The sequence below is a fragment of the Cygnus olor genome, chromosome 3, assembly GCF_009769625.2.
Source record: "Cygnus olor isolate bCygOlo1 chromosome 3, bCygOlo1.pri.v2, whole genome shotgun sequence".
Lineage (NCBI taxonomy): Eukaryota > Metazoa > Chordata > Aves > Anseriformes > Anatidae > Cygnus > Cygnus olor.
The window spans coordinates 80,694,778-80,707,073 of NC_049171.1; the positions used below are offsets into that span (position 1 = coordinate 80,694,778).

The following is a 12,296-nucleotide window of genomic DNA, read 5'->3' on the forward strand; positions in this document are numbered from 1 at the left end:
GAGATAATGGAAGTTTTGGGGGAAACTAGAAGGCGCAATATAATCAGTTGCGGTACCAAAGTTGAACAGCTATTTTATAAACTTTAAGTGAGGTAATGCTAGTCTTTAGTACATTTACTGATTAAAAATGTTCATAAAGATTAAATGCTAATTTTGCAATACTCTGAACAAAGAATTTTACACAAAAGTTTACACAGAAGTGTAAGATTCTGCTCCCAAGAGGACTGTGAGAGGGGAAAAAATCATTCCAGAGAAATCCAGGCTTGAGTTGAAGCTTCTGGAGTCAAAGCCAGGAAGTTTCTAACGAACACCCTCCGCTTTGACACAGTGCTCAGCCCCACAGGGCACCTCCCCTCCTGCAAGGGCACTCTGCCTCACCTGCCCCAGTATCTGTGGGGGACATTCTGACTTGAAGTCACATCTCAAACTGAAAACACAACCACCACCTCTGAGCTACGGTTACTGTCAATGAATTAATCCCATATTGCTAAATTAAAGGACAAAATGGCTGTTCTTAAAAGCATATACGGTGCCTGCCTTCTCTCTGAGACAAACAGTAAACTGCTCTGCTGGTGGACAAGCAGGTACTGCTTCCCACCGCAGTACCTCTTCCAGGTTGGTGTGAGCACGTTCTTACTGTTTTCACCCCCAAATCATAAGCACTCCTGGTTACATTAAAAACTTAAATTTCCCCAAAGGTGGTTGTTATGCCAGGTTGGAATGGAAGCCCTGTGGAGTTCTATCATGTTTGAACAAAACTACCTGAAAGTCTTAGTGCAAAGAAAATCTGCAGGAATTGCATTTTCTTCACAGTAGATACAGCTGCTCTGCAAAAATTTAATTAGGAGAATTCTGCCCTTAAAGCAAGCTTAATCCCTATGCTGCTGTATGCAGAAAAGGTGACTATAGCCATGGTAACAAATGAAATACTCTCAAATACAACAGGTTTAGATGAAAATTTCAGAGGTAAGTAACTAAGTTACAGAATTATCACCGGTATAACAGGTACTTAGCCACGTCAACCGAGGACGAAATGGGTGTATATCAATAACCAAATGGGTAGTAAGGTAACTCGTTAAATACATGCATGGAATGAAACGAAGTTGAGGAAGCCTTCTAGGGGTAATAATTTCATGTGAAGAGCCCCACTGTGTTAACCAGCCATAAAAAAGGAATTATAGAAGTTTTTACAAGCTATACTGAGAAAGGGAAAGAACAGAGTGAACTTACTTTCAAATAAGCTTTTTGCCTCTTAATACAGTGGGACTTAGCCAGTGGCTAAATTTAGCCATATTCATGCGGAAACATTTTAACTCTGCCGCACGGATTTCTAATGCACTGGTATATGGCAGTGCACTGTCAATAGCACCAGATATGCAATAGCCTTTCTATGAAAATCCAGACATTACATTTAGCTCTTAAACTGAATTAAAGCGATAATGGAATCTTGCTCATCATCTTATGCTTAAATGACTGACATAAAAAATTTACATTGCGTGATTTCTAAAGTGTAGTTGAAAAAATTGCATTCACAAAAAATATAGCAGAAAATACTTTAATTTGTATTTTATAGATTCAAACATAGCAAAGATTCAGAATTGTTTAGGTATCAGTAAGCAGTTCCAACATGGATTTTGATTTTAATAAATATCACATTTTAACAGGCTAGATATAGGAAGGAATTGTAAAGTGATGAATTGCCGGATTGCTAGTTTATAAACATAAGCATCTAGATTATTTACAACATATTACAGATAATTTCCCAAGAAAGCACAAAGCAAGGTCAGATAAAGGTGACCCAATCATCAAAACAACTCTAGAAAGTGTGGCACAGTATTTCATGCATATACAATGACATATAGCACAAATCACCAGCTGAAGTAGGAACACACTTATTATTCCATCTTACATAATCTGTATACTTCACTGTTTTAAAACTGCATTCTCACCTTCCTTCTCTGGCACTTAGGAGCAAGTTGTTCAGCAACAGTGCCCTACATTTTGCCTATGCAGTTTGGACCAAGTCTTTTAATTTTTCACTCAAGTGCTTATGACTTCAGAATGATGAAACATTTGTCTTTGTCTTCTTTCTACCTCTGTGATTACAATCGTTGTGTCATTTGTACAAGGAAATGTAATTTTACTCTGAAATGAATGGCAGACAATGTTGACAAGCTGATCTCCAATAGGCTGGAATTTAAAATAGTTTACAGCTCAGGGACAGCGTAAGTAACCTTATTCTTCAGTATAAAAACAGATCTGTCATTGTATGTTAAATTAAGTTTCAGAAAAAGACCTATGTCATCCAACTCACTATGCTGCCTATGACGTTTTGCCACGTCACAGAATGTACATCAAATACTGTAAAAAAAAAAGAGGTGACAGGAAATTTGTTTCAACTAGATTCGTAACAGGAAAAAAATCTCATTTCTACAACAGCGAAGTGAAAGGCCTTCCATATTTGATCACCAAGTGAGATGTACATTAAAATGCAACAGAACCTCTCTGTACACAGAACTACCTGTTTCAGTTGCACTCCTGTTTTTTATTACAATGCAAAGGAAAAGGAAAACTTCCCATCTTTTTGTCCTCACACCATGGTAAGAACCTTGCCGGATTGTGCCAATGAAATATCTACGGAGCAGGTGGGCAGGATCTGTATGTCTGAATCTCTCGCCTGTCCCATAAGCAAGTGCATGACGCTAGCATGTGATGCTGCTTCAGTGTCCATGGATTTTAGCCAGGCACAGGTGGAAGAAAAGAATAAACTGCATCCCCAGAAGGTTGGGAGCAATCCACTTTCCCCAAAAAGCAAGGTGAGGGGGAAAGGAAAAACTATTTATTCTGAGACTCAGGTCCTTCCTGGCACCATTGTAGACTTTTTTTTAGCTAGAAAATCCTGCCTAATGCTTTAGGCACTATGATATATAATACAGTTAAAACTAAGCTGTACAGGATTCTTCACACGAGTGAGCCTACAGGTTCTAGCCCTTGCAGGTCAACCCAAAACAGAAGAAATAAATGACCAGCTGAACAATAATACATTCCTTCAATATATATATAACTCAGAAGACTTCGATACTCAGGGCATACATAACTCGTTTGACCAAACACGGCTGTTCACATTAAACCAAAGACCTAGATTTTCATTTCAGTTGAATACAGAAAAGAAACTCCAGGGTGCAAATTATGGTATCCTAGAGTATACAAATACCAACCTTAGAAAAGGTCAGGCGAATCCACCTTGAAATCAGCTGCTCTCCTCCACTAAGCAGAAAGGGAGCCCCATGGTGACTTGCTCAGACATGGGTGCCCACAAAAACACAGGAGGCTGCTGCGTAAGAACATAACATCCCCAGGCTGGCGTTACCTTTCTCTAACATCACGTTGATTTTATCTACTGGCTTATAGAGGAACTACAGACTGGACAGTTGCCAATTTGTGCAACTACCATTTTTTTTCTTTCATTTATCTTACCCCAGTTTTACTCAAGAGGGTTTACTTTCTCAGGAAACACTACTCTTATTATAAGTGCCAGCACAATAGTCTCTCATTTCCAGTCTGGTAGAAATTTGAGGCTTGTCTAGAAATGAAGGACATAGAGCATATTCCATCTTTCAGGAAAATCTCCGCTGTGAAGGACCACATTATGGAAGCCAGTATCGTTACAATAAATAATATAGACAGGTCACTAAAGATCTGGTAGAGTGAAAAATGTTTAAGAGCACTTTATTTGCTGAAAATTTTTAAAAAATAACAAAAAAGCTATCTACACTGTACCAGCACTTCCTACATTCATAACTCCTAACTATACTTTGAAATACACTGGTTTTAAAAAAACAAAATTACTTCATTTTAAATTTAACCAACATTTGGTTACTACTAATCAGTAGTACTGTTTCTGAATTATGTCTTTGTCAATGATAAATTATCATTGACATTTGTGGACTGTGATTACACAAGTAATTTCATATTTTATGAAAGTTACATTATTAACATACCCGTTTTATTACGTTGAATATCCTTTTTAAGAAGGTACAGTTAGGGATTGCATAGATAGAGTATGTGATATTAAATGTCAGTATGATTATGAATTTTAAAAAGCCTTTTTTTTTTTTTAAAGTGACTATAAAAAGTTTTTTCTTTTTGCACTGACCTTTTAATGCACCACTAAAACATAAACCGTTACAAGCAAATCTAATTCCACTGCTCAAAGAGCAATATGTGCTATTTTTAATATCTTAGACATTAAAAGGACAATTTCTGGAGACTGAATTTGTGATTACCATCCAGAAGATCAAATGGACTAGATGCAAACCTGACTGACAGACTTAGCTAGCAATGCTCCACTAGTCATCTCTCCATGCCCTTCCCTCTGACCCCTGAAGTGAATGTAGGTAGCCAAGGGTCAAGAAGCCAAGAAGAGTCACTTACAACTATGCTGTATCAGAGAGAAGGTGGTTATTTTGAAGAAAATAGGAACTTACGAAAAGCAGCATGTAAGGAAAAAAATTGATGTCAGCATATTGCAAAGGAGCTTGGTACAAAGTAAAATTTTCTGCTCAGTAAATTTCCTATTTTTAAAAGTTTTGTAACTACAGTAAGAAGACAGAACTCAACGAGAGCCCTATTTCCTTTTCTGGCTTTACTTTTAGACAGCCAGAATCAGCATACTCAGTCCTCAGAACTTACTGAAGCTCAGTACTGGGGAGAGGTGAGGGATGAACCACCTCACTTAGGACAGGCCAAGTCAGGATCGAGGTACCTGTGTTTTCATATAAAACAACTGTCTCAAAGACAAGAAAATAAAGAAAATTTACAATGTGTCAGTACAATAGAACTGTGAGCAGAGAAGTTAAAATTAAACAGATGGGCATAATTTACACATTTAAAAACTATATACTTCATTCATAAATATCTTCTCTAATTAACAACCATTCCTAGTTTAAACATAAATATTCAAGTTGGTATTTGATTTTACTTTTTATCAGTTCATGCGAGTCCTGTAAGGATCAGTTCCTTCTGCTCAATGCAGTCCTGTAAATGGTCTTCACTAATGGTTTGTGCAAAGGCCTTCATTACCTAGTTCGTTGCAATAAAACTTTAAAATTCTGCAACTCTTTTATACTTGTCGAAAGCCTGCAAAACAAAAAAAACCCTAAATGTTAGTAGGTCAACTGTGACAAGAAGTGCAAACCACCGTCTTCCGTGGGAGTTTTTTTTTCCAATAGAAAAAACGCTACACAATTCTGTTCCAAATGTTAACACATACGATACTACTTTCCCCTCAAAAGATCTCTCTCTCTCTCTCTCCATTACATTTAACATGTTACAGGGATTAAAGTTTGGATATATTTTAAATAGTCCTGATTTCATTAAAGACCTAACCAGAGCTAACGTTAAGTGAATTCTTTTAAACAGAAATAATTATGTTCAAGATCAGATGAATTAGCACGATAAAGACAAATTCCACAAATCCATTAAAACTGTTAAGTTTTACTTCACCATTTGAAGAGGTAAAGTTTTTATTGTTCCCTCCAAAATTAATCACTAGTTTTTAAACAGAAACAATTACATCATATCCCAAAAATCTCAAAACTTAAGGGCTAAATGACAGCATTGAAAAAAGAAACCCTCAAATATTTTTTCTCCTTTTCAGGTATACATATTTAAAACAGAAATACAAAGTGTACTTCTGGAAGAGCTGTAGTTATCGTTCAAGAAGCAGGAGACAGTCTAACGCTTAAGACATTTAAGAGTCTTATGGAATTCATAAGATTTGAGACAAAGGCTGAGTTAGGTCCCAACACAAAATGACAAAGGTTAATAATCAGTAATCCACATGCTGTTTGATGGCACTGAGTTTATCAATATCACTAAGAATAATTCAACCTTTAAGAGCTACATCTACATGCCTTTTCCACAGACCTTGAGTGTTGACACTGAAATTTTACTTTTTTTTTTTTAAAGAAACTACACAAATCACAAAATCTTACCTTCCAAAGGCATTTACAAGAGCAACTATTTCTTGACGTGTGAGTTGAAAACCTTTTGATGGACTGTTCTCAGGAAGGTTCTGTATTTCTTTCTCAGAAAATAAAATCTTCAGAGCAGTTCCTAAGCCTTGAGTCTACAAGAAAATCCAGGTGTTTTAATGCCAATAAGGTCACTCTTTTCAACTCAAAAAGAAAAACATTAAAATGTTAACTACCGATGCGTGCAAAATATATTATTCTTTTATACTGACACTGTCTCAACCCAAACAGCTATACACAATCCAGGACACCAATGCAAACACACGCCACCAATTGCATACCAAGTTCATTCACTTATTTAAGAATATTTGTTTCCTCAGGTATACTTACTCTAAATCCTTATGGTTTTAACTTCTTTCTTTCCCATCTCTTTTCTTCTTAGCCACACTAGACGCATAAAAAACCATGACTGTCACAACACCTCCAGCCCTTCCCCACTACATTAGATGCCTCACTGTTGTGCAATTTGTCAAATCAGGCCTCCCCTTTCCTTTTCTTTCCCCCTCTTCCAGGTCAAGCTAGGTTTTTGTAATGAGGTGTCACAACACTTTTTTACTTCCTCCATCTCCAGTCCCAGTGGCAGACATTTTTTTTTTTTTTTAAATATAAAATTGGGGCTGAAACTGTATCAGAAGCAGCTAATCTTCTTCCCCCTTTTAATCAGGTTGAGGAAATGACTGGATTTTGACAGCGGTTGAGATTGGCTGCAAGGAAAAGGAAATCCATCCCTATTTCATTTTGTACAGGAAGAAAAAGTGGTAATAGATCAGAAGTATCAACTGGTACAGAATAGGCAGAACTCCAGAAATTTAGCAGAGACCACTACATTTTTGGTGCTAGGAATTTATATGAGAACTGAACCCTGATAAACTTAATGCTATACAACAGTACCATATAGTAGGCGCCCGGAATTACCAACTGTTCTCAGACTACACAATATTACTCTTAAGGGTTAAAAACTTGTTCTCAAAATAAAGACACGTCTCCAGAAATGGATTGTTTTTCAGTTGTCAGCTTTACCGTGCATCTTGCAGTATTTTATAATGGTGAAAATCTGTATTACTTATTTTTCTTATGCCTCAATTTATGGAGTTAAAGCTCATTAAAGCAAGTGGAATATTTCAAGGAAGGCTTCCCACAGGTGATTCTACAAGATTTTGCATTGAATTATTTGCTCTAAACCAAAATAATTTTTGAGAACACAAATAACAGACAGCTTTTGACCACAATGAATGATATTGAACAAAAACCATCAATAACTCCTTGTTTGAAAGTAAACTAAACACATGTCTATTTTTTAATATAGAGGTAAGGATATCAAAGACCTAAACTGTACCTGCAGTTTGCCCCACAACCTGCATTTATCACATCCAACACAATCCATTATGCGAGATATGTTCTTGAAGTGCAGTCTGAACTCTTCCTAGCAGTTAAAAACAAAGTTAAAAAAGGTTAAATTAAAGTATCTCTTAGCTTTACGAGTCATTTAGTACCACTAGAATATCAATCCTCTGTTACTAAAATTGAACAAACCTACTACCATACAGGGTCAGGCTACAATAGAAGTCCACATATACCCAGAATTTTGTTTCCAAGCCTTTGCTAATAGTTGATGCCTTGAAAAACAAAAATATAGGACATGCAGAATACCACTGGAAACTCAGCATACAGAACATAATCAACTTGCTCAAAAATTTCTGAGCTGTGTTGTGTGTCACTGTCCAATTTTAATTCCATTAAGTTATTCAAATCCTTTTTGAACCAACCTACATTTTGGACAACAAGGCAAACGATTAACAATTCACAAAAGGCATTTCCTACCCAAAACTACAGGCAGATTGTTGCTTTGCAGCGTCAGTCAGGGTGGAAGCAATTACAGTACAGAACTAATTAATGTTATCTACATTAAATATTTAAGGTCAGGAAAACACTAGCAGGGCTGATAAACTACTGGTACCACCTTTCAAAAAGCATTCTTTCTAATACTGATCATAAAAAAATCCAATGCTACTACTGAAATAAGTATTTGAATACTTATAATTTTTAACAGACCTTTATTGCTATAAGCCACACTCCAGTTGTGGAATTACAGCACATAGCAACCTGAACAACACTGATAGTTTCTAGATAGTAACAGCATTCGCATTAGAATCATGTGTCAGAGAACTATACTTTCGTAATGTTAAGTTCATATTCTAGTTCACCAAAATGTGCATAGATTACCTACCTGGTTTTTAACCAAACATCACTTTTTTTATTGGAGGGGATGCCTATGTGAAGCTGATACTCTATTTAAATAACAATTTGCTTGCATTACTAATACCATATCAACTAATTTACCCCACAGCACAGTCCCAATCATAGATCTTAGTCTGCTTGACTTGGCACAACACCTTGAATTCAAGTATTGTAAAGGAGATTAAGAGGCTTCAGATGAAATTCTTTAAGATGTCATACCTGCCTTTTCTAGTCTACCTGCCATAAGCATTATGCTGCTGAGAGAGGTTTTTCAAAAATAACACAACTTAATTCCAAAATGGATATTTTGGATGTTTATTAGAAAGTAGCTTCACCTTTAATGACTTGGCTCCTTTTTTATCTCCAGCAAACATGGACTTTTCATCAAAGTGCATATGGAAGGACCTAATAAAGACAATACAAAAAACTTAACAACCCCAGTGTGAACTACAGTGTACCGTCAAGCAGCTGTTACAGTTTAAGATGTTTTTCATAGTTCCTACTTGTTCCATTTCAAAGATATCCTTCAAATTTCAAACTGTTGCTATTCAAAAATTTACTAAATGGTACCGACTTTACCATTCAATCACTATAGCCTGAAAACTGTTATAATTTTCTGGAGAATGTTCTTCACTCCATTAAGACTTCATTCTAATACAAATTGAGACTGTCTTACTATTTGCCTTTCAGTTCATCAGTTGTCTGACCACATCTCAAATACCTAACATGACTATGCCTAGAGGCAACAGATGAAGCCATGCAGCATGCAACTGACTACAAAAATTAGTGAGAAAATAAGTAAAGGAATTGGACTGAAGAGCCTTACAGAACAACCAGAAGGAAGAAGGATAAGCGTAAGAGAAATGCAGGATTACTCACTAAACATTAGAAGAATATATGTAGCATTTTCCTTTTCAAAACAGATCATGCGTCTTACACTGAAGGATCAGAAATAAGCCACAAATGGGGAGTAGCTCAGGGCGGTGGCTTTTTTTTTCCACCCCCCATTTAAAAGATTCACATATTCAAGCCTCAAAAAACCATCTCTCATCCTGTCAAATACACAATTCCTCTTCTTCCCCTATTTTATTTCCTCATGTCACTCTTCCTTGTTCTATCCTGTCAAGAAGTCATCTATTCTCACTGAACAGCATAACTGAGAATTTCAAGCTATTGATAAAAAAAACTCATGCCTTACTTTGTATCCCTGAAGATTTCTAGTAAGAGCGCTTTAGATTCAGCATCCTCATGGCCATTTCCAGTGTAAAGGTCAACAACTGAACGCTCAAAGTATGGTGCAACCTTTGATAAAGCACGCAGCTCTATCAAATACAAGAAATATAAATTTTTAAGCCTTCTTGGTCCTTCTCCTTTTGTTTCAATAGGGTCAAAGCGGCGAGTGAACTCTTTAACATTTGGTCCCCAGCTAGGCTTCCCCCAGGTTTCTAAACAGAAGAAAAAAGGAGGGGTGGAGCTTAAAATCATATTCGGAAAATAGAACAAAACAGACAAGAACCAAGTATACACAAAAAATATTTCAGAAAGAGAATAAATACATGCTACAGACGTAGTATTCCATTCATCAACTTTACCCAGTCTTAAAATTACCTTCAAGAAGATAATTGGCACACAGATGCAAGTTGATGCTAGCATGAAGCCCAGAAATGAGTTTATAGAACACTCTTTTCTCAAGGCAAAGACCTGTCAAGGAAAAAGAGAAAAGCAAATCCCAAACTAAGTCCTGGAAACAATGTATTAAAATTAATATATCTTGACACGTCACTGAGGCATATCTGCACCATTTAACTTTCAAGAGTTACAGTTACAGCACTTGATCATTATTTCTAGCAGTACATCCAGTAAGTTCTTATATCCATCATAGGAAAAGTACACCTCTTATTTTTGTACATAAAGTACCACCAAGAATGACATTTAACATTTCTTACTTGGTGTTTCAGTGGTTCTAATAAATGCAGTCAAACAACTATCTGGTCAATTAGCACAGATAAATTGGCACACAAAAATAAGATGCTTACATTGTTTGAACAATAGATTTAAAACAGTCTTTAATTTTGACAGTCTGGAAACCAGAACTATACTGTGACCCATCCTAGCGAGAATTAAATCTATCATCAAATTAGAGTCGTGTTCTTCTAGGAAGACATCAAAACCACACAGCTTTAAGGGACTGGAAAACAGTTACACTATGAAAGTATTTGGAGATAGTAAAAATACTATTGTGTTGTTTCTAGTGAATTTAAATGATATTAACCCCACCCCAAGAGGATTACCTTCTAGCCATGTGTAAAAAGATTCTCCTGTAAATAGATAATATATAGTTTAATTAAGAGTATTCTTTTTTTTTTTTATCATTATAGTACCTTTACATTACGATGTGTACTAACACTAGCTGCCATCTGGACATAAAGCTAAATAATTTAACTATTAAAGTGAGAATAGACACTGAAGTGGCTAAACTTTGAGGTTAGTTTAAATCTGTTGGGGTCAGAATAAGAGAAATACAAGAATAAGCGTAACTAAGCTACTAGCGAGGGCATTCAACAGCAAGTATAAACCCAATTACATGCACTAGTGGTTGAAAATACGACAAAGAAATATAATTGAGCAAACAGGAGTATCTGTGGAAAGGTATCTCATTTACATTCCCTGCATCCATCTGTGATCATGTATTTTAAAGAAGTCACTTTAAGAACATTTATTTGCAAGAGCAAAGGAACTACTAAATCTTGGTTTCCAACAGACACCAACCTAGATTCCCTGGGTTTAACAGAACGGGTGGGAGTCCAAAGTCAAATACAGCACTACCAAACTTACTGTTGGTTATACCAGTTCTTTACTGGACATATTCTTAGACTAACCCTACAGAGAAATTATGCTACTACTAAGTTTCAGTAGACACAGCTTCATGTCAGTAACAGTACCCTTTCTGCACTACTTTTCTACTTTGGACATTATTAACGACAACCAAAAAAAGGCAATCAATCCCTGTGCTCATATTCAAGCAGAGAAACACTTAAGACAAAGGTATGGAATTCTGTCATCTCAAGACATCTAATCAGTCTCTCAAACTTGGTACAAATAGTAACACAAGCTCTAAAGCCTCAGAATTTAAGAAAAAAGATCTGCTGAGCAAAACCAGCCGAAAAATTTAAATTAGCACAAAAAGCAACTGTATACTAATTGATCATAAGCATTACCATCAAGGTAGTGCTTTAAAGCACTATTAGCTTTTTAACAGTTAATAGAAAAAGTGAACATTACTCATTCCATCAAACAAAAGTAAAACATTCATTACTACCTCCAAACAATGATTCTCTGGAAAGTCAGTATCAATTAAATTGAAAGCAGAAGAAAACCCTATAGTGATTTCACAATGACTTCACAGAGTTCCTTCTCTGTTATGCACAATAATTAATTCATGTCTTTGAAAGATAAGGAGGGGGAAAATATCCTACCTACTTCTTTAATCCTAGCCCATAAAGCATCTTCTCTATAAGCATTACTTCTACGGATACAGAAGACAGCTTCTTTTGCTCAACAGGTCACAGGAAATAACTAGTAATTGATATATAAGCAAAAAAACACCAGAACATTTTTCTGCTTTGATATTATCGCCTCTACTTTTTTTTTTTTTTAAACTAGCACTTCCATCTTTCCTCTGCATCATAACTGATAACCTTTACCTTTAACTGCTACTGTCCAAAGGTTTCCAGAAGGATTAGAGCTTTTGCCTGAGAGATCTGAGTAACCAAAAAGAGTATCTCACTGTAGACAGACCCAATGCTTTCTCGCCTCAGCCTCTCCCCACCTTCCTGGCAAAAAAGCAAACGAACACCTGTCCCTCTTCTTTTAGGGGACCTGAAATCAATATCAATGGGGCTCTGGAAGAGACCCGAGAATCCTTTATACATCTCCACTTATCTTGCAAGCAGCATTATCACAACAACTGTTAGAAAGATAAGAACCAGTAACACAACTCGATTTTGCTCTTATTCACCCCTT

General features: G+C 36.2%; 1 protein-coding gene across 2 annotated transcripts in view; it reads right to left on the reverse strand.

The window, feature by feature from the left end:
- Positions 1–1,543: 1,543 nt before the first annotated feature.
- Positions 1,544–12,296, reverse strand: part of ERO1B (endoplasmic reticulum oxidoreductase 1 beta) — a 33,558-nt gene continuing 22,805 nt past the window's right edge. For both annotated transcript variants that reach the window (XM_040552710.1, XM_040552709.1), the window contains 7 exons: positions 10,565–10,591; positions 9,882–9,974; positions 9,472–9,718; positions 8,609–8,678; positions 7,372–7,458; positions 5,997–6,130; positions 1,544–5,139 (listed from right to left, as the gene is read on the reverse strand). In XM_040552710.1, coding sequence (XP_040408644.1) covers positions 5,079–5,139; positions 5,997–6,130; positions 7,372–7,458; positions 8,609–8,678; positions 9,472–9,718; positions 9,882–9,974; positions 10,565–10,591 — 719 coding nt within the window. In that variant the 3' untranslated portion in view covers positions 1,544–5,078. The remainder of the gene's footprint in view (positions 5,140–5,996; positions 6,131–7,371; positions 7,459–8,608; positions 8,679–9,471; positions 9,719–9,881; positions 9,975–10,564; positions 10,592–12,296) is intronic.